General features: G+C 47.2%; 1 protein-coding gene across 3 annotated transcripts in view; it reads left to right on the top strand.

Moving 5' to 3' along the window:
* KNTC1 (kinetochore associated 1) overlaps positions 1-27,852 on the top strand; it is a 736,750-nt gene that overhangs the window by 702,579 nt on the left and 6,319 nt on the right. For all 3 annotated transcript variants that reach the window (XM_063964446.1, XM_063964444.1, XM_063964445.1), the window contains 4 exons: positions 2,257-2,386; positions 3,856-3,945; positions 19,998-20,143; positions 22,296-22,386. In XM_063964446.1, the coding sequence (XP_063820516.1) occupies positions 2,257-2,386; positions 3,856-3,945; positions 19,998-20,143; positions 22,296-22,386 (457 nt within the window). The remainder of the gene's footprint in view (positions 1-2,256; positions 2,387-3,855; positions 3,946-19,997; positions 20,144-22,295; positions 22,387-27,852) is intronic.

Genomic DNA, 27,852 nt, shown 5'->3' with positions numbered 1-27,852 from the left:
TAAGAAGAACAAGAGTTCGAGCAATCTTCATTGCTCCAGACTGGCCAAGGAGGGCTTGGTATCCAGATCTTCAGGAGTTTCTCATAGAAGATCCTCTGCCTCTTCCTCCTCGAGAGGACCTACTACAGCAGGGGCAGTGTGTGTATCAAGACTTACCGCGGCTACGTTTGACGGCATGGCTGTTGAGCGCCGGATCCTAGCCCGAAAGGGTATTCCCAAGGAAGTCATCCCCACTCTTATTCAGGCCAGGAAAGGAGTAATGTCTAAACATTACCACCGTATTTGGAGAAAATATGTGTCTTGGTGTGTATCCAAGAAGGCTCCTAAGGAAGAGTTTGAGTTGGGACATTTTCTCCGTTTTCTGCAGGCTGGTATGGATGCGGGCCTTAGATTGGGGTCAGTCAAGGTCCAGATTTCGGCCTTATCAGTTTTCTTTCAAAAACAATTGGCCTCCTTTCCAGAAGTTCAGACGTTCGTGAAAGGGGTTCTGCACATCCAGGCTCCGTTTGTGCCTCCAGTGGCACCATGGGACCTTAATGTGGTGTTGCAGTTCCTTCAATCAGATTGGTTTGAACCTCTGCAGGAGATAGAATTGAAGTTTCTCACTTGGAAAGTGGTGATGCTTTTGGCCTTGGCATCCGGAAGGCGCGTGTCTGAGTTGGGGGCCTTGTCTCACAAGAGCCCTTACCTGATCTTCCATGAAGAAAGTGCAGATTTGAGAACTCGCCAACATTTTCTTCCAAAGGTGGTTTCATCTTTGCCCACATAAACCAACCTATTGTGGTGCCAGTGGCTACTGACACTTTCACTGAGTCAAAGTGTCTAGATGTGGTTAGAGCTTTGAAGATTTATGTCGCAAGAACAGCTCGGATACGGAAAACAGGGGCTTTGTTTGTCCTGTATGCTCCCAACAAGATTGGGTGTCCTGCTTCTAAGCAGACTATTGCGCGCTGGATCAGAGGTACGACTCAGCACGCTCATTCTGCGGCAGGATTGCCGATACCGTAGTCGGTGAAGGCCCATTCTACTAGGAAAGTGGGCTCATCCTGGGCGGCTGCCCGGGGAATCTCGGCTTTACAACTTTGCTGAGCGGTTACTTGGTCAAGGTCAAACACATTTGCTAAATTTTATTTTTTGACACTTTGGCCCTTGAGGACCTCAAGTTTGGTCAATCGGTGCTGCAGGGTCATCCGCACTCTCCCGTCCGTACTGGAGCTTTGGTATAACCCCATGGTACTGAAGTGGACCCCAGCATCCTCTACGGACTAGGAGAAAAGGATTTACCGGTAGGTATTAAAATCCTATTTTTTTCAGAAGGTTATGGATCCTTTATTTCCTGTGCCTCCTGTGATTCTCCTTTACAGTCAGTGACCATTATTATTACTGACTTTGCTAGCAATAAACATAATACACAATAACAACCTTCTAGATGTGTAAAGTATCTTATAAAAATAAGAAATGGAAAGTAAAGTCAACAGTTTCTTATATTTTGAGGCTAAGCCTTAGAACCAACAACTAGAGAAAGCATAAATAAATATTAATTACCATACACTTTTGGGTTGTGTTTTGTCCAAAGTCATATCTTTCAAAAGTGATCTGCATCTCTTAATAATCTATAAATATGCTATTGATGATGTGGATTGAGAAGCTGATTTGATCTCTACTCCATTCACATAAACTTCTTACATACCTGTTTTATGGGGTTTTTTACTAAATTTACCGTAATGACCTTCCATTGCGTTCTCTTGATTACATTGTTACTGTATCTCAATATCTCAGCATCCTGGACCTTAATGAAACAGAGATACATTACGGTATGATAGCATTTTAGCAATTCGCAATTATGTGTTGGTTGGAAAAATAGACTTTGACGTCAGATCAGAACCATTTGCCCATCTAGTCTGCCCTACCTAAACACATGTACTTTCCAACACTTACACACTAGGGTTAATTGGTTTTGGCCAGGAGTCAATTAACCCTATCAATATATTTTTACGTTTGTGGGAGGGAACCTTCGCAAGCATGGTGAGAATATACAAATTCCACACAAGAGGAGCCATGGTGGCCCATGACATCAATGCTGTGAGGCAGTAATGCTAACCATTACGCCAACTGTATTGCCCACTATACTCTTGTCTATATTTACATTTATTTAATTTATTTTTTTGAAGCCTTAAAATGGAACTAACCATGCAGCAGGCAGTGGCTTGGAATATGTGTATACTATATATATGTTGTGTTTTTCTGTTTACGAAGGTGCCCTGTTCTAGCTGATCTGGATCTTGTAGGAATTGCTAAACAGTATGCGCAGATTGATCTGCCGGCATTTACTTTGGGGTGTCTCCTTTTGATTCCACGTGTTGAAAAAAGGGAAAAACAAATTCAGGTAATCTGTTTAACCTTGTGTAGTGGTATCAAAAAACAAACAGAAACCACAGTGATCAGTAATGGACATACTCTGACTTAAAGAGCAATCACAAAAATAATCATTGTTTTACACCGTTCTATTTAATCATTGCATCATTTTATACAGCTGTTAATTTTTATTAAACTTCCGTTTGATCTATTCCCCTGGTTATAGCATTCCATGGGATACCTGTTCTATTCACAGTTTAAGTATTTTCTTTCAGGAAATTCTGTTAACAATTATTTGGACTATATTTAAGTGTATATTCTCACAGTAACATAGACATCATGGTGAGATAATCTAAAGGAACCTTCCTGAAAATGAAATGACCTAAACCTGCATAGTTAATAGTCAACATGAAAGTCTTTGCAAACTATGAAACTTATTAAGAGACTCCTATGGTCCGGCGTCAGTAGTATTACACAATATATCTGCAACACTGTGATGCAGATATAGGGATTTATTTACAAAGATTGCCACTTTCCAGCGGGTTAAGGTGGCACTCACATTCAGTGTAAAGCACACTGGGCTTTACACTGACTGTGCTGCTGTAAAGTTTCACCGCCAAGCTGCTGCTTCGTAAGTATAACCCATAGGGTGGAATTCAATTACCCGCAATCCGTTTTCACAGATTTTCGGGGAGGTGATACAAAATCCCTGATAGTGATGGCTATTAGGGATCAATTAGCCACGGTAATTTACCACGGCTATTTGAATTCCCCCCATAGTATGCAGTATGACACAAAGTTTAGATTATCTTCACTCAAACACGAGCATGTAGTAGTTTGAAAATAATGTAGTTTACTTTATTGGTGGTACAGAATATACAAATGAAAAGTAAGAAAATACACAGTAGGTGCAATATGGATACTGTACATGCTATGTTCATTGAATATGTATTCTGTCTCAGGTTTCATCATTACACTGTCCTGGCATAAGTAGTACAATTATAAGTATATGCAATTATGTGATTTAGCATACCCAGGTGGAAAATGATTGAGAAGCACTGATCTATTCAGTTTACAGGATATTAAACTATCTAAATGGTTGGTGTTGCATTGTATTGAATGTCTGTAAATGTGGAGGGATGACCATTAAAACATCTTATGACCATTAAAACAACAGCTCATAATGAAGTCCCAAATACTAGTTTTCTAGAAAGTTTCTGCTGAATTTATAACCTAATAGATGATCTTGCAGTATAGTTGGGCTTGAATAAAGAGCAGAATCTTCCTCCTTCCTGTAACCTTTAATCCTTTTTTTCTTTTTTTTATCATGTATTTAATCATGTAATCGAAGAGATTTTCAATAACAACACAAAAAGAGTGACATCAAAAGAGAACACAAGCATATTTAGATTAATGATCCACAATTTTTATTTCCCAATGGCCTGCATAGTAGGAGGGCACAGGGCTTAACTCTTTTATTTTCGGTTTATTTTTTTACAGGGTTTTCTAGGTGGCTGCAATCCAGAAACTGTGTTACTACAGGTAGTGAATTGTATGAACACTGGAGAAGTGGCAGGTGTTGCTTCACAGGTCGGTAACTTTGCTTATTATTAGTAACACCTGATATGTTTGTTTACATATTTCTCTGACGTCCTAAGTGGATGCTGGGGACTCCGTCAGGACCATGGGGATTAGCGGCTCCGCAGGAGACAGGGCACAAAAGTAAAAGCTTTAGGATCAGGTGGTGTGCACTGGCTCCTCCCCCTATGACCCTCCTCCAAGCCTCAGTTAGATTTTTGTGCCCGGCCGAGAAGGGTGCAATCTAGGTGGCTCTCCTAAAGAGCTGCTTAGAGTAAAAGTTTGTTAGGTTTTTTATTTTCAGTGAGTCCTGCTGGCAACAGGCTCACTGCTACGAGGGACTTAGGGGAGAGAAGTGAACTCACCTGCGTGCAGGATGGATTGGCTTCTTAGGCTACTGGACACCATTAGCTCCAGAGGGAGTCGGAACACAGGTCTTACCCTGGGGTTCGTCCCGGAGCCGCGCCGCCGACCCCCCTTGCAGATGCCGAAAAGTGAAGGTCCAGAAACGGCGGCAGAAGACTCTTCAGTCTTCATAAGGTAGCGCACAGCACTGCAGCTGTGCGCCATTGTTGTCAGCACACTTCATAGCAGCGGTCACTGAGGGTGCAGGGCGCTGGGGGGGGGCGCCCTGGGCAGCAATGATAGTACCTTATTCTGGCTAAAAATACATCACATATAGCCCCTGGGGGCTATATGGATGTATTTAACCCCTGCCAGGTCTCAGAAAAACGGGAGAAGAAGCCCGCCGAAAAGGGGGCGGGGCCTATTCTCCTCAGCACACAGCGCCATTTTCCCTCACAGAAATGCTGGTGTGAAGGCTCCCAGGCTCTCCCCTGCACTGCACTACAGAAACAGGGTTAAAACAGAGAGGGGGGGCACTTATTTGGCGATATGTATATATATATATTAAAATGCTATAAGGGAAAAACACTTATATAAAGGTTGTCCCTGTATAATTATAGCGTTTTTGGTGTGTGCTGGCAAACTCTCCCTCTGTCTCCCCAAAGGGCTAGTGGGGTCCTGTCCTCTATCAGAGCATTCCCTGTGTGTGTGCTGTGTGTCGGTACGTGTGTGTCGACATGTATGAGGATGATGTTGGTGAGGAGGCGGAGCAATTGCCTGAAATGGTGATGTCACTCTCTAGGGAGTCGACACCGGAATGGATGGCTTATTTAAGGAATTACGTGATAATGTCAACACGCTGCAAGGTCGGTTGACGACATGAGACTGCCGGCAAACAAATTAGTACCTGTCCAGGCGTCTCAAACACCGTCAGGGGCTGTAAAACGCTCATTTACCTCAGTCGGTCGACACAGACACGGACACTGACTCCAGTGTCGACGGTGAAGGAGGTGTTACATATTTCTGATACTACAAGTACCACAAGAAGGGTATTATGTGGGGTGTGAAAAAACTACCTGTAGTTTTTCCTGAATCAGATAAATTAAATGAAGTGTGTGATGATGCGTGGGTTTCCCCCGATAGAAAATTATTGGCGGTATACCCTTTCCCGCCAGAAGTTAGGGCGCGTTGGGAAACACCCTTTAGGGTGGATAAGGCGCTCACACGCTTATCAAAACAAGTGGCGGTACCGTCTCCAGATAGGGCCGCCCTCAAGGAGCCAGCTGAGAGGCTGGAAAATATCCTAAAAAGGTATATACACACATACTGGTGTTATACTGCGACCAGCGATCGCCTCAGCCTGGATGTGCAGCGCTGGGGTGGCTTGGTCGGATTCCCTGACTGAAAATATTGATACCCTTGACAGGGACAGTATTTTATTGACTATAGAGCATTTAAAGGATGCATTTCTATATATGCGAGATGCACAGAGGGATATTTGCACTCTGGCATCAAGAGTAAGTGCGATGTCCATATCTGCCAGAAGATGTTTATGGACACGACAGTGGTCAGGTGATGCAAATTCCAAACGGCACATGGAAGTATTGCCGTATAAAGGGGAGGAGTTATTTGGGGTCGGTCCATCGGACCTGGTGGCCTCGGCAACAGCTGGAAAATCCACCTTTTTTACCCCAAATCACATCTCAGCAGAAAAAGACACCGTCTTTTCAGCCTCAGTCCTTCCGTCCCCATAAGGGCAAGCGGGCAAAAGGCCAGTCATATCTGCCCAGGGATAGAGGAAAGGGAAGAAGACTGCAGCAGGCAGCCCATTCCCAGGAACAGAAGCCCTCCACAGCTTCTGCCAAGTCCTCAGCATGACGCTGGGGCCGTACAAGCGGACTCAAGTGCGGTGGGGGGTCGTCTCAAGAGTTTCAGCGCGTAGTGGGCTCACTCGCAAGTGGACCCCCGGATCCTACAAGTAGTATCCCAGGGGTACAGACTGGAGATTCGAGACGTCTCCCCCTCGCAGGCTCCTGATGTCTGCTTTACCAACGTCTTCCTCCGACAGGGAGGCAGTATTGGAAACAATTCACAAGCTGTATTCCCAGCAGGTGATAATCAAAGTACCCCTCCTACAACAAGGAAAGGGGTATTATTCCACACTATATTGTGGTACTGAAGACAGACGGCTCGGTGAGACCTATTCTAAATGGGAAATCTTTGAACACTTACATACAAAGGTTCAAATCAAGATGGAGTCACTCAGAGCAGTGTTAGCGAACCAGGAAGAAGGGGACTATATGGTGTCCCTGGACATCAAGGATGCTTACCTCCATGTCCCAAATTGCCCTTCTCACCAAGGGTACCTCAGGTTCGTGGTACGGAACTGTCACTATCAGTTTCAGACGCTGCCGTTTGGATTGTCCACGGCACCCCGGGTCTTTACCAAAGTAATGGCCGAAATGATGATTCTTCTTCAAAGAAAAGGCGTCTTAATTATCCCTTACTTGGACGATCTCCTGATAAGGGCAAGGTCCAGAGAACAGTTGGAAGTCGGAGTAGCACTATCTCAAGTAGTTCTACGACAGCACGGGTGGATTCTAAATATCCAAAATCGCAGCCGTTTCCGACGACACGTCTGCTGTTCCTAGGGATGGTTCTGGACACAGTCCAGAAAAAGGTGTTTCTCCCGGAGGAGAAAGCCAGGGAGTTATCCGAGCTAGTCAGGAACCTCCTAAAACCAGGAAAAGTGTCAGTGCATCATTGCACAAGAGTCCTGGGAAAAATGGTGGCTTATTACGAAGCGATTCCATTCGGCAGATTCCACGCAAGAACTTTTCAGTGGGATCTGCTGGACAAATGGTCCGGATCGCATTTTCAGATGCATCAGCGGATAACCCTGTCTCCAGGGACAGGGGTGTCTCTCCTGTGGTGGTTACAGAGTGCTCATCTTCTAGAGGGCCGCAGATTCGGCATTCAGGATTGGATGCTGGTGACCACGGAGGCCAGCCTGAGAGGCTGGGGAGCAGTCACACAGGGAAAAAATTTCCAGGGAGTGTGATCAAGTCTGGAGATTTTTCTCCACATAAATATACTGGAGCTAAGGGCAATTTACAATGCTCTAAGCTTAGCAAGACCTCTGCTTCAAGGTCAGCCGGTATTGATCCAGTGGGACAACATCACGGCAGTCGCCCACGTAAACAGACAGGGCGGCACAAGAAGCAGGAGGGCAATGGCAGAAACTGCAAGGATTTTTCGCTGGGCGGAAAATCATGTGATAGCACTGTCAGCAGTGTTCATTCCGGGAGTGGACAACTACCACCCGGGAGAGTGGGGACTTCATCTGGAAGTCTTCCACATGATTGTGAACCGTTGGAAAAGACCAAAGGTGGACATGATGGCGTCCCGCCTGAACAAAAAACTGGACAAGTATTGCGCCAGGTAAAAAGACCCTCAGGCAATAGCTGTGGACGTTCTGGTAACACCGTGGGTGTACCAGTCGGTGTATGTCTTCCCTCCTCTGCTTCTCATACCCAAGGTATTGAGAATTATAAGACGTAGAGGAGTAAGAACTATACTCGTGGCTCCGGATTGGCCAAGAAGGACTTGGTACCCGGAACTTCAAGAGATGCTCACAGAGGACTCATGGCCTCTGCCGCTAAGAAGGGACTTGCTTCAGCAAGTACCATGTCTGTTCCAAGACTTACCGCGGCTGCGTTTGATGGCATGGCGGTTGAACGCCGGATCCTAAAGGAAAAAGGCATTCCGGAAGAGGTCATTCCTACCCTGGTCAAAGCCAGGAAGGAGGTGACCGCACAACATTATCACCACATGTGGCGAAAATATGTTGCGTGGTGTGAGGCCAGGAAGGCCCCATGAAGAAATTTCAACTCGGTCGTTTCCTGCATTTCCTGCAAACAGGAGTGTCTATGGGCCTCAAATTGGGGTCCATTAAGGTTCAAATTTCGGCCCTGTCGATTTTCTTCCAGAAAGAATTGGCTTCAGTTCCTGAAGTCCAGAAGTTTTGTCAAGGGAGTACTGCATATACAACCCCCTTTTTGTGCCTCCAGTGGCACTGTGGGATCTCAACGTAGTTCTGGGATTCCTAAAATCACATTGGTTTAAACCGCTCAAATCTGTGGATTTGAAATATCTCACAGGGAAAGTGACCATGCTGTTGGCCCTGGCCTCGGCCAGGCGAGTGTCAGAATTGGCGGCGTTTGTCTCAAAAAGCCCATATCTGATTGTCCATTCGGACAGGGCAGAGCTGCGGACTCATCCCCAGTTTCTCCCTAAGGTGGTGTCAGTGTTTCACCCGAACCAGCTTATTGTGGTACCTGCGGCTACTAGGGACTCGGAGGACTCCAAGTTGCTGGATGTTGTCAGGGCCCTGAAAATATAGTTTCCAGGACGGCTGGAGTCAGGAAGACTGACTTGCTGTTATCCTGTATGCACCCAACAAACTGGGTGCTCTTGCTTCTAAGCAGACGATTGCTAGTTGGATGTGTAGTACAATTCAGCTTGCACATTCTGTGGCAGGGCCTGCCACAGCCAAAATATGTAAATGCCCATTCCACAAGGAAGGTGGGCTCATCTTGGGCGGCTGCCCGAGGGGTCTCGGCGTTACAACTTTGCCGAGCTGATACTTGGTCAGGGGCACACCCTGACTGAGGAGGACCTGGAGTTCTCTCGTTCGGTGCTGCAGAGTCATCCGCACTCTCCCGCCCGTTTGGGAGCTTTGGTATAATCCCCATGGTCCTGACGGAGTCCCCAGCATCCACTTAGGACGTCAGAGAAAATAAGAATTTACTTACCGATAATTCTATTTCTCGTAGTCCGTAGTGGATGCTGGGCGCCCATCCCAAGTGCGGATTGTCTGCAATACTTGTACATAGTTATTGTTACAAAAATCGGGTTATTATTGTTGTGAGCCATCTTTTCAGAGGCTCCGCTGTTATCATGCTGTTAACTGGGTTCAGATCACAGGTTGTACAGTGTGATTGGTGTGGCTGGTATGAGTCTTACCCGGGATTCAAAATCCTTCCTTATTGTGTACGCTCGTCCGGGCACAGTATCCTAACTGAGGCTTGGAGGAGGGTCATAGGGGGAGGAGCCAGTGCACACCACCTGATCCTAAAGCTTTTACTTTTGTGCCCTGTCTCCTGCGGAGCCGCTAATCCCCATGGTCCTGACGGAGTCCCCAGCATCCACTACGGACTACGAGAAATAGAATTATCGGTAAGTAAATTCTTATTTTTTGTTGTCAAGACAATTACACATTTGTTCTTTTGGTTTTTGTTTTTTTGTACAAATGCATTTATCATCATTGCAATCTCAGGTCAACCCTGATGAGTAACATTTTCACTAAAGACAATGGGACTTATCTTATATGAACATACAGTACCTTTACAGTCTTCTATAGTTCTCAGTCAGTAGTGGATCTTGCTACGGGCAAGCAGGATTTTTGCCCAGGGCGCCGTCTTCCGGAGGGCGCCGCCGCCGTGGCAAGATCCGCTACTGGTGCCGCCCGGTGCTGTGCTGTACGCGAAGTCAACGCGTACTGCATTGTGGGAGCGGGACAGACGCTAGAGGTCATAATTGACCTCTAGTGTCTATGCGGTGCTATGGGAGAGACTTCATGACGTCTCTCCCATAGATCGGTGGAGCGGCGCCGGAGACAGAGGGCAGCAGGGGTCAGGAAGCAGGTGCGGGTATTGTGAGTATTTATCTTTATTTCTCTAACGTCCTAGTGGATGCTGGGGACTCCGTAAGGACCATGGGGAATAGACGGGCTCCGCAGGAGACTGGGCACTCTAAAGAAAGATTTAGTACTATCTGGTGTGCACTGGCTCCTCCCTCTATGCCCCTCCTCCAGACCTCAGTTAGAATCTGTGCCCGGACAGAGCTGGGTGCTTTTAGTGAGCTCTCCTGAGCTTGCTAATAAGAAAGTATTTTAGTTAGGTTTTTTTTTTTTTTTTCCAGAGAGCTTCTGCTGGCAACAGACTCTCTGCTACGTGGGACTGAGGGGAGAGAAGCAAACCTACTAACTGCGGCTAGGTTGCGCTTCTTAGGCTACTGGACACCATTAGCTCCAGAGGGATCGAACACAGGACCTGACCTTGTCGTCCGTTCCCGGATCCGCGCCACCGTCCCCCTCGCAGAGCCAGAAGACAGAAGCCGGCAGAATCGGAGAAGACATCGAAATCGGCGGCAGAAGACTCCTGTCTTCACATGAGGTAGCGCACAGCACTGCAGCTGTGCGCCATTGCGCCCACTCTAACCCGCACACTCCGGTCACTGTAGGGCGCAGGGGGGGGGCGCCCTGGGCAGCAATTGATACCTCCTGGCGAAAGCTGCATATAGACAGTGGGACACTGTTATATGTATGAGCCCCCGCCATTTATTTTACAAAAAAATGCGGGACAGAAGCCCGCCGCTGAGGGGGCGGGGCCTTCTTCCTCAGCGCTCACCAGCGCCATTTTCCTTCCACAGCTCCGCTGAGAGGAAGCTCCCCAGGCTCTCCCCTGCAGAATCACGGTAGAAGTGTAAAAAAGAGAGGGGGGGCACATAAATTTAGGCGCATTAATCATAATACAGCAGCTACTGGGTAAACACTAAGTTACTGTGTAATCCCTGGGTTATATAGCGCTGGGGTGTGTGCTGGCATACTCTCTCTCTGTCTCTCCAAAAGGCCTTGTGGGGGTCCTGTCCTCATTTAGAGCTTCCCCTGTGTGTGGTGTGTCGGTACGCGTGTGTCGACATGTTTGACGAAGAGGGCTATGTGGAGGCAGAGCAAGTGCAGTTGACTGACGTGTCGCCACAGACGGTGCCGACACCTGATTGGATGGATATGTGGAAGGTATTAAATGATAATGTAAACTCCTTATATAAAAGGTTGGATAAAGCTGATACCTCGGGCCAGTCAGGGTCTCAACCCATGCCTGATCCTACAGCGCAGAGGCCCTCAGGGTCTCAAAAGCGCCCACTATCCAAAATGGTTCACACGGATTCTGACTCCAGTGTCGACGACGACGATGATGCAAAATTGCAACCGAAAATGACAAAAGCTATACGTTACATGATTATAGCGATGAAGGATGTTTTACACATATCAGAGGTAAACCCTGTCCCTGACAAGAGGGTTTATATGTATGGGGAGAAAAAGCAAGAGGTGACTTTTCCCCCTTCACATGAGTTAAATGAGTTATGTGAAAGAGCGTGGGATTCCCCAGGTAAGAAAGTCCTGATTTCCAAAAGGTTACTTATGGCGTACCCTTTCCCGCCAGAGGACAGGGTGCGCTGGGAATCCTCCCCTAGGGTAGATAAAGCTCTCACACGCTTATCTAAGAAGGTGGCCCTGCCGTCGCAGGATACGGCCACCCTAAAGGGTCCTGCAGATAGAAAGCAGGAAAGTATCCTGAAATCTGTTTATACACATTCAGGGACTCTACTGAGGCCGGCAATTGCGTCGGCGTGGATGTGTAGTGCTGTAGCAGCGTGGACAGATAATCTGTCTGAGGAAAGGAACAGAAGTCCTTCCCGGCTTCCACTAAATCCACCGCATACCTTGGACGGACAGGGATACCATTATGCTGACCCTGGGGCATATAAAAGACACTGTCCTATATATGAGGGATGCCCAGTGGGACATTTGCCTACTGGGCTCTAGAATTAATGCAATGTCAATTTCTGCCAGGAGGGTCCTGTGGACTCGGCAGTGGACAGGTGATGTCGACTCCAAAAAACACATGGAGGTGTTACCTTACAAGGGTGAGGAATTGTTTGGGGACGGTCTCTCGGACCTGGTTTCCACAGCTACTGCTGGGAAGTCAAACTTTTTGCCATATATTCCCTCACAACCTAAGAAAGCACCGTATTACCAAATGCAGTCCTTTCGCGCACAAAGAAGCAAGAAGGTCAGAGGTGCTTCCTTTCTTGCTAGAGGCAGGGGTAGAGGAAAAAAGCTGCACCTTACAGCTAGTTCCCATGAAGCTGGGGCTCCACGGGTGGAGCCAGGAGCGGTGGGGCGCGTCTCCGACATTTCAGCCACCAGTGGGTTCGCTCACAGGTGGATCCCTGGGCCATACAGATTGTGTCTCAGGGATACAAGCTGGAATTCGAGGTGATGCCCCCTCAACGTTACCTAAAATCGGCCCTGCCAGCTTCCCCCATAGAAAGGGAAGTAGTGGTAGCGGCAATTCACAAGCTATTTCTCCAGCAGGTGGTGGTAAAGGTTCCCCTTCTTCAACAGGGAAAGGGATACTATTCCACAATGTTTGTGGTACCGAAACCGGACGGTTCGGTCAGACCTATATTAAATTTAAAGTCCCTGAACATTTATCTGAAAAGATTCAAGTTCAAAATGGAATCGCTCAAAACGGTCATTGCAAGCCTGGAAGAGGGGGATTTTATGGTGTCTCTGGACATCAAGGATGCTTACTTGCATGTCCCCATTTATCCGCCTCATCAGGAGTACCTCAGATTTGTGGTACAGGACTGTCATTACCAATTCCAGACGTTGCCGTTTGGGCTCTCCACGGCACCGAAAATATTTACCAAGGTAATGGCAGAAATGATGGTGATCCTGAGAAAGCAAGGAGTCACAGTTATCCCATACTTGGACGATCTCCTCGTAAAGGCGAGGTCAAGGGAGCAGTTGCAGATCAGCGTAGCGCACTCTCAGGAAGTGTTGCAACAGCATGGCTGGATTCTGAATATCCCAAAGTCGCAGCTGATTCCTACGACGCGTCTGCCCTTTCTGGGCATGATTCTGGACACAGACCAGAAGAAGGTGTTTCTCCCGACGGAGAAGGCTCAAGAGCTTGTGACTCTAGTCAGAGAACTCTTAAAACCGAAACAGGTGTCGGTGCATCACTGCACGCGAGTCCTGGGAAAGATGGTGGCATCGTACGAAGCCATTCCCTTCGGCAGGTTCCATGCGAGGATCTTTCAATGGGATCTGTTGGACAAATGGTCCGGATCGCATCTTCAGATGCATCGGCTGATCACCCTGCCCCCCAGGGCCAGGGTGTCTCTTCTGTGGTGGCTACAGAGTGCTCACCTTCTCGAGGGCCGCAGGTTCGGCATACGGGACTGGGTCCTGGTGACCACGGATGCGAGCCTCCGAGGGTGGGGGGCAGTCACTCAGGGAAGAAACTTCCAAGGGTTGTGGTCAAGTCAGGAGGCTTGTCTGCACATAAATATCCTGGAACTAAGGGCCATATTCAACGCCCTGAGTCAAGCGGAGCCCCTGCTTCGCAACAAACCGGTGCTGATTCAGTCAGACAACATCACCGCGGTGGCTCATGTAAACCGCCAGGGCGGCACAAGAAGCAGAGTCGCGATGGCGGAAGCCACCAGGATTCTTCGGTGGGTGGAGAATCACGTGCAAGCACTGTCAGCAGTGTTCATTCCGGGGGTGGACAACTGGGAAGCAGACTTCCTCAGCAGGCACGACCTTCACCCGGGAGAGTGGGGACTTCATCCCGTCTCAACAAAAAGCTACAACGGTATTGCGCCAGGTCAAGAGACCCTCAGGCGATAGCTGTGGACGCCCTGGTAACACCGTGGGTGTTCCAGTCGGTCTACGTATTTCCTCCTCTTCCTCTCATACCCAAGGTGCTGAGAATCGTAAGAAGAAGAGGAGTGAGAACAATACTCATTGTTCCGGATTGGCCAAGAAGGTCTTGGTACCCGGAACTGCAAGAAATGCTCACAGAGGACCCATGGCCTCTGCCTCTCAGACAGGACCTGTTGCAACAGGGGCCCTGCCTGTTCCAAGACTTACCGCGGCTGCGTTTGACGGCATGGCGGTTGAACGCCGGATCCTATCGGAAAAAGGCATTCCGGAGGAAGTTATTCCTACGCTGATAAAGGCTTTGACTAACTGCGCAGCGATCATTCCCACATGTGTAAGTTCTCTGCAGACATTTTACCTCCTATTTGTTGTAAGCCATTCTCTCTCTCCTTCCCCTTAAATGTAATTGTGCCACTATTGTATATTAACGTGTAGTTCTTCTGTTAGGTATTTATGTTAGCATGGTAGTGTATAAACTGTATTGTATATTCTTTTGCAATTGAACGTTCATTCTCTCCCTAAAAGGTGTTAGAACCTTAGACCGGTATTTGAGTGTTTATTATATTGCTAAGGGTTCTCTGAGCGTCTCAGTCGCTCATACAGCTTTTAAACTAACAAGGTTACACTGCATTGCATCTACACATTATCACTGCACAAAGGTTTACAGTATAAGTACATTCGTTAAGGTATCGTTATTAAGGTTTAATTCTGTGAGCGTCCGTGCCGCATGTGTTCGTTTCCTGTTCACAAGCGTCCGTTACGCTATTAGCGTAACATTACGGTGATCAACCGCATATAGTGTGCCCGATATCAACAGCGTATTCTCGCGAGTGTTTGTGTCGCTCGAGCGGCTCGCTCCCGATACAGCGTCCGCTACGCTAAGGGCGTACCCTTACGGTACCTCGTGCGCCAATTGCGTACTGTGTCTCTTAACCTTTTAGAGTGTTTAATATAGGATATATATTAGGCTTTATCAATATATACTGAGTATTACTTTGTATTGCTCGTCCAGTGCAGTCTTATTGTGTTATAGAACTTCCTCATTGTATATTGTGACTTTGTGTGTGTGCATGTAGCTGCTGCGTGGTTGCCATTTCGTGTATTTCACTCAGCCCGCTACACCTATATTCTGTAAACTGAGGGGGCTAATTGCATCAGGTTTATTAACTTAATATAGGTGTTTCACAAGATATTCTTACTGTGTATTTTTCTATGTGATTTATAGTCACCATATACCTCTTGTTTTCCCGGTTTGTGCTGATACACTACACTGGGACTTCTTGCTAGATATAGTGCTGCTAATATTGTACTTGGTTGCCTGATATTGAGCTTATTATGTCAGCTACAAGGGGCAACGGAACTGGGGCTGATCCCACATTGCGTGGAGGTAACGCTGCAGACACTTTTGAGGAAAACATGGCAGCAGAGAGTTCAGGGGGTTCCTTACCCCACAGTGGAGTTGTGGCTGCGGGGGTACACAATGACCCACCATGGGCTGCCTTCTCCGTGTTATTAAATACGCTGGTAACTAAGCTTACACCCCATATGGGACCTCCTATGCCAGTGCAGCAGTTTATGGTCCCTACAGTTAATCCGCCATGGGCAGATCAGATATCATCTCAGTTACAGCACTTGAACCAATCACTGTCTAAAAAAGAAGTCTCACTCTCGCCCTCCTAAGATTAAGACTTCTTCCAAACGGGCCGCTACCTCCTCACAATCCACCAATGTTCCTGACACCTCTTCTGATGAGGATGGCGCCATATACTGATCCCACGGACACTGACTCGGATGTTTTAGATGGGGAAGGACGGTCACAGGTGGATGTCCCTGATTTGATTGAGGCTATTAGGCTGATTCTTAAAGTTTCTGATGAACCCGAGGCGGAGGTTGTTTTAAAAAATCCGGACAGATTTAAACGTAAGAAAGTGGTTAAACAAGTTTTACCTCATTCTCAACACCTGGCTGACATACGTCAGGAATCCTGGGAAAATCCAGGAACAAAGTTCACACCGCATAAGAGACTGTTGGCTCGCTATCATCTCTCTGCGGAGGTATGTTAAAATTGGGAAACTCCTCCACCTGTGGATTCTCAGGTGGCGAGGCTAGTGGTTTCCTCAGCTCTGCCAGTGACTACTGTCACCTCTCTGAAGGAACCGACGGATAGACGTGTGGAGGGTTGTTTAATGGCGATTTACACCCTAACAGGGGCTGTACATAGGCCAACCATTGCAGCAACATGGGCTGAAGCTGTTGAAGTATGGGCTCAGGAGCTGGAGGCGGAGCTACCTTCTAATGCTTCTGATCATGCTAGACAATGTGTCTCATATATTGCCACAGCTTCTCATTACCTTAAGGAGGTGGCTTCTGATGCCGGGGTGCTGGCGGCCAAGGCTGCTACTACGTCCATCTTGGCTCTGCGTATCATTTGGTTGAGATCCTGGTCTGTGGATCTGGACTCTAAGAAACCCCTGGAGGTGCTCCCTTTTAAGGGAGACATTCTTTTCGGAGAAGACCTCAATAAGATTGTGGCTGACTTGGCATCTGCTAAAACAGCTTGCCTACCAAGTACGGCACCTTCTGCGCCGAAGGTTAAAAGTACTTTCCCTCTGCCCTTTCGTCCTCCAGGAAAAGCAAAAGGTCAGGCGTACCCGAAACAAGCTCATGCTTTCAAACCTGCCAAGCCCAGACCTAAGAGGGCCTGGGCTGCCCGTCAGCCTGCTTCCAACACAGACATGCCTGCCGTATGACGGGGCGGGCCTCCCTCTGGGGGATCCCAGGGTGGGGGGCCAACTTCTAGGGTTTGCCCAGGAATGGTTTAAGACCACTTCAGATGCCTGGGTGCGGGAAGTCGTCACTCGAGGTTACGCCGTATCCTTCAAGAATCGTCCCCTTCATCGATTTTGCCTGACAGACGTCCCTTCGGATCTGGTGAAGGCAACAACGCTTCATACAGTGGTACAGTCCCTCCTGGACACAGGAGTTGTAGTACAGGTGCCTCTAGCTCAGATAGGCAAGGGGTATTATTCACCGCTGTCTCTAGTCCCGAAACTGAACGGGTCCTCGCGGCCTATTCTCAGTTTCAAGTCCTTGAACAAGTATGTGCGGGTCTCCAAGTTTCGTATGGAAACTCTACGCGCTCTTGTTCTGGCCTTGGAGCCTGGGGACTATATGGTCTCCCTAGACATACAGGATGCCTACCTGCATATTCCTATTGCAACGTCACATCAGCAGTATCTGAGGTTTGCAGTGGGCAACCTTCATTACCAATTTCGGGCGTTACCTTTTGGTTTGACAACGTCTCTGAGTTTTCACCAAGGTTATGGCGGTAATGACGGCTGTACTCTGCCGTCAAGGGGTCAGGATCCTACCGTACCTGGACGATTTGCTGATCCTGGCGAATTCCCCATATATTCTCCTGCGACATCCGGATCTGAGTATCCAGTTTCTGTAAGCCCACGGGTGGCTAGTCAACTGGAAGAAATCTTCCCTGGTCCCTGCTCGGAGCATGCTGCACCTGGGAGCGTTGTTGGACACACTCACTCCCAGAGGTTGTTCTTGTCTCAGGAGAAAATCCTGAAACTTCAGGACAGGATTCGATGCTTCCTATCTCGTCTGCGTGTGTCGATTCATACGGCGATGCAAGTGCTAGGTCTCATGGTATCGGCTTTCGACATGGTGGAGTACGCTCAATTCCATTTTTGCCCTCTACAGAAGCTAGTTCTGGCCAAATGGGACAGCCTGCCTCACCAGATCAGATCTCAAATGGTCTCCTTTTCTCCGGAGGTCCGACTGTCACTGAGCTGGTGGCTTCAGGACCAACATTTGAGCAGTGGTCGTCCTTTCTGGATCTCCAACTGTGTCCTGCTGACGACGGATGCCAGTCTGAGAGGTTGGGGTGCGGTGTTGGAGCAACACTCCCTTCAGGGTCGGTGGACCAAGGAGGAGTCTCTCCTCCCGATAAATATTCTGGAATTGCAGGCGGTGTTCAATGCACTGAACTTGGCCCAGCGTTTGATACAGAACAGACCTGTTCAAGTACAATCGGGCAACGCCACCACGGTGGCTTACATAAATCATCAAGGCGGCACTCGAAGCCGCATGGCAATGAGGGAAGTATCACGAATTCTTCAGTGGGCAGAACACCATCTTCCAGCCATATCGGCAGTATTCATTCCGGTGGTCCTAAACTGGGAAGCGGACTTTCTCAGTCTTCAGGACGTACACGCCGGAGAATGGAACCTCCATCCAGAGGTGTTTCCACTTCTCGTGGACAAGTGGGGCCTTCCAGATGTGGACCTGATGGCGTCTCGACACAGTCCCAAGATTCCGGTCTTCGGAGCAACGACAAGGGATCCTCAAGCAGCGTTCGTGGATGCACTGGCAATTCCATGGGTCTTTCGGCTGCCGTACGTGTTCCCTCCGGTGTCACTCCTGCCCAGGGTAATATGGAAGTTCAAGCAGGAAGGAGGAATCCTACTTCTGATCGCTCCCGCGTGGCCCAGACGGCACTGGTTCTCCGATCTACAGGGCCTCTCGCTGGTTCATCCCCTTCTACTTCCATAACGACCAGACCTCCTCATTGAGGGTCCTTGTGTTTACCAGGACTTGGCCCATCTGGCTTTGACGGCGTGGCTCTCGAAGATTCTGTCTTTTTTCTGAGGCGGTCATTCAAACTATGTTGAAGGCCCGTAAGCCGGCTTCTACTCGGATTTACTATAGGGTCTGGAATTCTTACTTTACTTGGTGTGCGTCTCATAATCATGATGTTTTCAAGTTTAGTACGCTTAAACTTTTGGCCTTCCTACAGCAGGGCCTGGACTTAGGCCTTCATCTGGCCTCCCTCAAGGTTCACATTTCTGCCTTGTCGGTTTGGTTTCAGAGAAAGATTGCTACCCTACCTGATGTTCATACTTTCACTCAGGGTGTGTTGCGGATTCAGCCTCCTTATGTACCGCCTGTGGCCCCTTGGGATTTGTCTGTAGTTCTGGAGGCCTTGCAAGAGTATCCGTTTGAACCTCTTGCGTGGCTTTCCCTTAAGGTTTTGTTTTTGCTGGCCATTGCCTCGGCTAGAAGGGTCTCGGACTTGGGTGCCTTATCCTGTAAGTCCCCCTACCTGATTTTTCACCGTGACCGGGCGGTTCTTAGAACGCGCCCGGGTTATTTACCCAAGGTGGTGTCTTCCTTCCACCTTAACCAGAAGATTGTGGTACCAGCCTTTAATTCTCCTGAGTTGTCCTCCAAAGAGCGTTCATTGGATGTGGTACGGGCTCTCCGTATCTATGTAAAGAGAACTGCCTCCGTTAGGAAGTCTGATTCTCTCTTTGTACTGTTTGGATTTCACAAGCAGACCTTGGCCAGATGGATTAGAATGGTGATTGCACATGCTTATGTACAGGCTGGACTTCCAGCTCCTGCTACCATCAAAGCCCATTTTACTCGGTCGGTTGGAACTTCTTGGGTGGCCCGTCGTGGTGCGGCCCTTGAACTATTGTGAAGGCGGCTATGTGGTCCTCAGGAAACACGTTCATAAGATTCTATGCCTTCGATACTTCCGCCTCCCAGGATGCTTCCTTTGGACGCCGGGTTCTTGTGCCCGCTACACTGCGTCCCCTCTCAAAAGGAACTGCTTTAGGACGTCCCCGATGTTATTCCTTGTGGAGCCCAGTGTACCCCGCAGCAGAAAATTAGATTTATGGTAAGAACTTACCGTTGTTAAATCTCTTTCTGCGAGGTACACTGGGCTCCACAAGGCGCCCACCCTGAACCACTTAGCTTCTTTGGGTTGGTATGGCATTAGCCGCTGACACCCTCTCCTGTAGTGAGTGTGTGGTGTGTGTGGCTACTAACGATTGTCGTCTCTGTTACCTGCTACTGCATTGGACTGGTTAACTAAACTGAGCTACTGTGCATGTTGGGAACATTCAAAGCTTTGAGCCTGTTGGTGCCTTGGATCAAGATCCTACTCTACACACCGATGTTATTCCTTGTGGAGCCCAGTGTACCTCGCAGAGAGAGATTTAACAACGGTAAGTTCTTACCATAAATCTCGTTATATACATACTCACACACCTGCTATATGTGTACTTTTATATGTGTACATTTATTTTTCCATTATAGCTTCTGTTTGTTTTTTTTGTAGATCAAGGATTTAATTTTGGACAGTATGATTGAGAAGAAACAGCTGGAAAAGTTTGTGAAAAGCAGTTGTTATAATGTATTGACACTGCAAGCTATTAACTCTAATCGAGTGAAAGAGCTGGCAAATTACCTGGTAAACAGGAACTGGTAAGATGCTGAAAATAATGTCTGATAATGTAGCTGTGACAGCAACACAACTGTAAAGAAAAGATGGTAAAGCACTTGAGTAATTTTTCTGCTTATATACAGATGTGCCCTCCTACACTACTGCCGTATTTGTGCCAGACAGTCCTTTTTGGCACTCAGCCTACCCAGGTGGCTTTTTCGCTCTAGTGTGTGTTTTATTTGCAATGCCATACTACTAAACCACTTAATGAGACTACACTGTTTAACCACTTGCCTGGCGTGGTCGATCTGATGCGACCGCTCCAAACTGGGTTTTCCCTGACATTGTCGCATGCCATGCGACTAGCCAGAAACTCCCATCCACGGCTGCCTGAATAGAATCTTTGCCAGCCAGCAGGATCACAGAGTTCAGTATGCCTCCCTGCAGCTCTGGCTCCACCCCTAGATGACTGACTGCTCCTGTCCCCAGCAGGCCAGTCACAGCCACAGTGACATTGTGTAGTGCTCACTAATGATGGGATATGAAGTTCGCTTTGAGGAATAGTTGAATTTGATGTAGTTCATTGAAAAGATTAGTTCAAATGATTAGTTAAATTAGTTAATTGTTAGCCATTGAACTCATTAGTTCAATTGTTCTGGAACCCTGCTGAGAGAAGTGATTGGAAACATAGATCTAGTCTATTACACATACAGTAGTCTCTACCACTATTAACTTATTGCACAGGTTCTCAAACTCGGTCCTCAGGACCCCACACAGTGCATGTTTTGCAGGTCTCCTCACAGAATAGCAAGTGAAATCATTTGCTCCACCTGTGGACCTTTTAAAATGTGTAGGTGAATAATGAATACACCTGTGCACTTGCTGGGTTACCTGCAAAACATGCACTGTGTGGGGTCCTGAGGACCGAGTTTGAGAACCACTGACTTATTGGATGTGTTACTAAGCCCTGTTAAATTGTCACGGTATTTTAAAAGTGTAATCACACTCTTTATAATAAATGCATGGCTACCTTGGTGCCCTTGCTGTGAAAACTCATTATCTAATACTGTAAGTAATACTCTTCTGAAAGTAACAAACTGGGCTCGGCACTCTTTTATAGCAAGAAGCAGGGATTCTATGCTTCTTGCTATTTTATAACAACTTTTTCAAATTATACTGAAGTACTGTATTGTGCCTAGTTATTTAAACTTGTTTTTGCATTTTTGTTTAAAAACGTATCATGAATATATTATGTACCTAATTTGATCATGGAAAAAAAAATACATTTTTGGGGATATTTTATTGAAAATATGTTATTTAAATAGATGTTCTTTACCTAATTCCATCATTAAAAAAAGTTACGTGGTTATGCTGATGTGCGACACTTGTACATCTGTGTGCTACTAAGTCTGAAATCTGTATACGAAGTGCTACAATGCAGCGGCTGCAGGGTTTTGTTTTTCACACCATGTTGTTTTGTGCTTCATCTTCGACTTTGTACATGTTTAAAACAAAGGCTGGGCACACACTTGCAAAATATGTTATTTCCGTGCAAATCGTAACTTCATATTGTGAAGTTTGTACAGTGTGCAGTCAATTGCGCTCCTCCACAGATCCTATACGATATCTTCTGTTTTGTTCTGCTGCACAGCCAGTCAGAAGAATCGTATACGATATGCTGCGGTTAAATAGGATATCATGTTCCGTTGTTCATATAATTGCACATTGTACTGTATATGGTCAATCTCGCTTGGTACCCACACACACACCACGAATGACAAGCGATGGCAATATCGCCGGTCGGACATGCATGCACATGCGACATAGTGCAAACGCACTGGACGATATTGTGAAAGATGTGTCTGTATCGGCCATATCGTCCACTTTAGCGTCTAGATTTTACCCAGCATTATTTTAGATTGAAGAGTAGAAAAGTGTACTAGGAGAATTCAGCCTACATGGGCAGAAGGTCTTGAAAGTTGTATGAGATATATTAAATTACTATGGATTAAAATGACTATTTACTTTTAACTTTTACTTTTTGTTTTGTTGTTTTTTAGAAGTAGTTTACACTTGACACCAGAAACCATCTGTAAATAATATAGACCTAGTTTATGCATGTATAAAGTTTTTATTATATTATGTTAAGAGAAACATTTCTTTTATCATGAAATCTGGTTGCCATGTTTGTAGTTTGGATGATGCTGCTGAACTTGTAACGGAATATCTGAAGCGTCGTGGAAAACCATTCCCAAGAAACCTAACACCTCTGGACATTATGAAGGTTGGTATAGAGGGCAAATTAGCAATGTGTTTTTTGCACTTACTCTGTGTTTGTCATGTCATTCCTGCTTTAAAAAGGCAAATTAATCAATAAGAAACTAAATTTACTAATGGTGAGAATTTTCTATTCTTTTGTGGGAGGTTTTCCCGATTTGTTTGCCCTCGAGATACCTACTTGTGTCACATGCATCTATCACTGAAGACCTTCAACATAAATCAATGAAGGGAAATCATGTCTTGTTGCCTTAACACCCATGTATGTCATACCACTGCAGATCTCTGCGAGTCTCTGGGCCGGTGCTGCAAAGGGGGGCATATCGGGCAATAAATGGCCATAAATTAATGTAAGGGGCACTACTACGGTGGGCATAATGTGTAAGAGGCACTACAACTCGGCTTTTTCCATTAGATCATGCCATCTTCATTTTGTACTTTGGGGGGTAGTATTTATTCGCTTACAAAAACATTTAGCCTCGGACTGACCCTGCATACTGTACACACATTAATTTATGTTAATGTGTTTTATTCCTGAAAAGATAGATGTCAAACCTTATATTTATGCAGGGCCACTTGGTCCTTGTTTATTATATGAGCGCTGCTATTGATTTCATAGGTTGTTGCTCTTATTGCAGAGGGTAAATATTGCAGGATCCTGCCCTGTGATCTCTACTGCTCTTCAATATAATTTTTTTGTCTGCATAAATGAAGTGGATAGATAATTTTTGTATTAACATATGGGCAAAGCTCATGTCAGAGTGGCTCCTACGTTTCAAGTGTGGGGTCTATATAATTTAAAACTTCATGTATCCACAGCTTTATACTTTACTTTTAAGCAAGTGATAGCAATGTGATTTACATTTTTGATGCTTGGTCTTGTAATTCTACAATAGCCTATAGACATGTATGGTTCACTCAAACTAGACACATGCGCACACAGAGTGTGATTCTCAGTCCAAGGGCCAAGTATTGTGATCACTGTACTTTATAACAACACACCCTCTCTGCTTCTTGGATGTTGCTGTAAGCGGTTACATATGTCATTGTGATCGTATAACCTATTCATCCAAATAAAGTGTCCCGATACATCAGAAGGGATTGTTATATCTACATCCTTTGAAGTGTCTGTGCTGCAGTTAGTACTGTCTTGCAGAGAATCTGGTCCTACAAAGCATGGTACTGTATAAGTTTAATGATGTGGCACTTTTTTAAAACTTTATGGTTTCTAACCTATACGGACTACAGAACCAGTTAGAACCAGGCCTGAATGCATGCTTTTTTGCATTAATGGACAGTTTAAAAGTGTACTGAATAAATGCTATAACTGACTACTTGACTGACATGACTAATATATTTATTTTTCTCTGACGTCCTAGTGGATGCTGGGAACTCCGTAAGGACCATGGGGAATAGGGGCTCCGCAGGAGAGTGGGCACAAAAAGTAAAAGCTTTAGACTAGCTGGTGTGCACTGGCTCCTCCCCCTATGACCCTCCTCCAAGCCTCAGTTAGATTTTTGTGCCCGAACGAGAAGGGTGCAAGCTAGGTGGCTCTCCTGAGCTGCTTAGAAGTAAAAGTTTAAATAGGTTTTTTATTTTCAGTGAGTCCTGCTGGCAACAGGCTCACTGCATCGTGGGACTAAGGGGAGAAGAAGCGAACTCACCTGACTGCAGAGTGGATTGGGCTTCTTGGCTACTGGACATTAGCTCCAGAGGGACGATCACAGGTTCAGCCTGGATGGGTCCCGGAGCCGCGCCGCCGGCCCCCTTACAGAGCCAGAAGAGCGAAGAGGTCCGGAGAAAGCGGCGGCAGAAGACGTTCCTGTCTTCAAATAAGGTAGCGCACAGCACTGCAGCTGTGCGCCATTGCTCTCAGCACACTTCACACTCCGGTCCCTGAGGGTGCAGGGCGCTGGGGGGGAGCGCCCTGAGACGCAATAAAAACGATATAAAAACCTTATATGGCTAAAAAAAATGCATCACATATAGCTCCTGGGCTATATGGATGCATTTATCCCCTGCCAGTTTCCTGAAAAAAGCGGGAGAAAAGGCCGCCGTGAAGGGGGCGGAGCCTTTCTCCTCAGCACACAAGCGCCATTTTCTTTCACAGCTCCGCTGGAAGGACGGCTCCCTGACTCTCCCCTGCAGTCCTGCACTACAGAAACAGGGTAAAACAGAGAGGGGGGCACTATTGGCAGCTAATATATAAATACAGCAGCTATAACAGGGAGTAACACTTATATAAGGTTATCCCTGTATATATATATAGCGCTCTGGTGTGTGCTGGCAAACTCTCCCTCTGTCTCCCCAAAGGGCTAGTGGGGTCCTGTCCTCTATCAGAGCATTCCCTGTGTGTGTGCTGGGTGTCGGTACAGGTGTCGGTATGATTGTGTCGACATGTATGAGGAGGAAAATGATGTGGAAGCAGAGCAATTGCCTGTGTTAGTGATGTCACCCCCTAGGGAGTCGACACCTGACTGGATGGTAGTAATTAAAGAATTACGTGACAATGTCAGCACTTTGCAAAAAACTGCTGATGACATGAGACAGCCGACAAATCAATTAGTGCCTGTTCAGGCGTCTCAGACACCGTCAGGGGCGCTAAAACGCCGTTACCTCAGATGGTCGACACAGACCCTGACACGGATACTGAATCCAGTGTCGACGGTGACGAGACAAACGTAATGTCCAGTAGGGCCACACGTTACATGATCACGGCAATGAAGGAGGCATTGAACATTTCTGACACTACAAGTACCACAAAAAAGGGTATTATGTGGGGTGTGAAAAAACTACCAGTGGTTTTTCCTGAGTCAGATGAATTAAATGAGGTGTGTGATAAAGCGTGGGTTTCCCCCGATGATAAACTGCTGATTTCTAATAAATTATTGGCACTATACCCTTTCCCGCCAGAGGTTAGGGCACGTTGGGAAACACCCCCTAGGGTAGATAAGGCGCTCACACGCTTATCAAAACAAGTGGCGTTACCGTCTCCTGATACGGCCGCTCTCAAGGAACCAGCTGATAGAAGGCTGGAAAATATCTTAAAAGGTATATACACACATACCGGTGTTATACTGCGACCAGCGATCGCCTCAGCCTGGATGTGCAGCGCTGGAGTGGCTTGGTCGGATTCCCTGACTGAAAATATTGATACCCTGGATAGGGACAGTATATTATTAACTATAGAGCATTTAAAGGATGCATTACTATATATGCGAGCTGCACAGAGGGATATTTGCACCCTGGCATCTAGAGTAAGTGCGATGTCCATTTCTGCCAGAAGAACGTTATGGACGCGACAGTGGTCAGGTGATGCGGATTCCAAACGACATATGGAAGTATTGCCGTATAAAGGGGAGGAGTTATTTGGGGTCGGTCCCAGGAGCAGAAGCCCTCCCCCGCTTCTGCCAAGTCCTCAGCATGACGCTGGGGCTCTGCAAGCAGACTCGGGCACGGTGGGGGGCCGTCTCAAGAATTTCAGCGCGCAGTGGGCTCACTCGCAAGTGGACCCTTGGATCCTGCAGGTAGTATCACAGGGTACAAATTGGAATTCGAGACGTCTCCCCCTCGCCGGTTCCTGAAGTCTGCTCTACCAACGTCTCCCTCCGACAGGGAGGCAGTATTGGAAGCTATTCACAAGCTGTATTCCCAGCAGGTGATAATCAAGGTACCCCTCCTACAACAGGGAAAGGGGTATTATTCCACGCTGTTTGTGGTACCGAAGCCGGACGGCTCGGTGAGACCAATTTTAAATCTAAAATCTTTGAACACTTACATAAAAAGGTTCAAATTCAAGATGGAGTCACTCAGAGCAGTGATAGCGAACCTGGAAGAAGGGGACTATATGGTATCTCTAGACATCAAGGATGCTTATCTCCATGTCCCAATCTACCCTTCTCACCAAGGGTACCTCAGGTTTGTGATACAAAACTGTCATTATCAGTTTCAGACGCTGCCGTTTGGATTGTCCACGGCACCACGGGTCTTTACCAAGGTAATGGCCGAAATGATGATTCTTCTTCGAAGAAAAGGCGTATTAATTATCCCTTACTTGGACGATCTCCTGATAAGGGCAAGGTCCAGGGAACAGTTAGAGGTCGGAGTAGCACTATCTCAGGTAGTGCTACGTCAGCACGGGTGGATTCTAAATATCCCAAAATCACAGCTGATTCCAACAACACGTCTACTGTTCCTAGGGATGATTCTGGACACAGTCCAGAAAAAGGTGTTTCTCCCGGAGGAGAAGGCCAGGGAGTTATCCGAGCTAGTCAGGAACCTCCTAAAACCAGGACAAGTGTCAGTGCATCAGTGCACGAGAGTCCTGGGAAAAATGGTGGCTTCTTACGAAGCGATTCCATTCGGAAGATTCCATGCAAGAACTTTTCAGTGGGATCTGCTGGACAAATGGTCCGGATCGCATCTTCAGATGCATCAGCGGATAACCCTATCTCCAAGGACAAGGGTATCTCTCCTGTGGTGGTTACAGAAGGCTCATCTTCTAGAGGGCCGCAGATTCGGCATTCAGGATTGGATGCTGGTAACCACGGATGCCAGCCTGAGAGGCTGGGGAGCAGTCACACAGGGAAGAAATTTCCAGGGCTTGTGGTCAAGCATGGAAACGTCTCTTCACATAAATATCCTAGAGCTAAGGGCCATTTACAATGCCCTAAGTCAAGCAAGGCCTCTGCTTCAGGGTCAACCGGTATTGATCCAGTCGGACAACATCACGGCTGTCGCCCACGTAAACAGACGTAAACAGACAGGGTGGCACAAGAAGCAGGAGGGCAATGGCAGAAGCTGCAAGGATTCTCCGCTGGGCGGAAAATCATGTAATAGCACTGTCAGCAGTGTTCATTCCGGGAGTGGACAACTGGGAAGCAGACTTCCTCAGCAGACACGACCTCCACCCGGGGGAGTGGGGACTTCATCCAGAAGTCTTCCAAGTGATTGTAAACCGTTGGGAAAAACCAAAGGTGGACATGATGGCGTCCCGTCTCAACAAGAAACTGGACAGATATTGCGCCAGGTCAAGGGACCCTCAGGCAATAGCGGTGGACGCTCTGGTAACTCCGTGGGTGTTCCAGTCGGTATATGTGTTCCCTCCTCTTCCTCTCATACCAAAAGTACTGAGAATCATAAGAAGGAGAGGAGTAAGAACGATACTCGTGGCTCCGGATTGGCCAAGAAGAACTTGGTACCCGGAGCTGCAAGAGATGCTCACGGAGGACCCGTGGCCTCTACCTCTAAGGAAGGACCTGCTCCAGCAGGGACCTTGTCTGTTCCAAGACTTACCGCGGCTGCGTTTGACGGCATGGCGGTTGAACGCCGGATCCTGAAGGAAAAAGGCATTCCAGATGAAGTCATCCCTACCCTGATCAAGGCCAGGAAGGATGTAACTGCAAAACATTATCATCGCATTTGGCGAAAATATGTTGCGTGGTGTGAGGCCAAGAAGGCCCCTACGGAGGAA

The sequence above is a fragment of the Pseudophryne corroboree genome, chromosome 1, assembly GCF_028390025.1.
Source record: "Pseudophryne corroboree isolate aPseCor3 chromosome 1, aPseCor3.hap2, whole genome shotgun sequence".
In the NCBI taxonomy this organism is placed as follows: Eukaryota; Metazoa; Chordata; class Amphibia; order Anura; family Myobatrachidae; genus Pseudophryne; species Pseudophryne corroboree.
The sequence above is the reverse complement of the archived record's forward strand: the minus strand, read 5'-3'. Positions and strand labels throughout refer to the sequence as shown.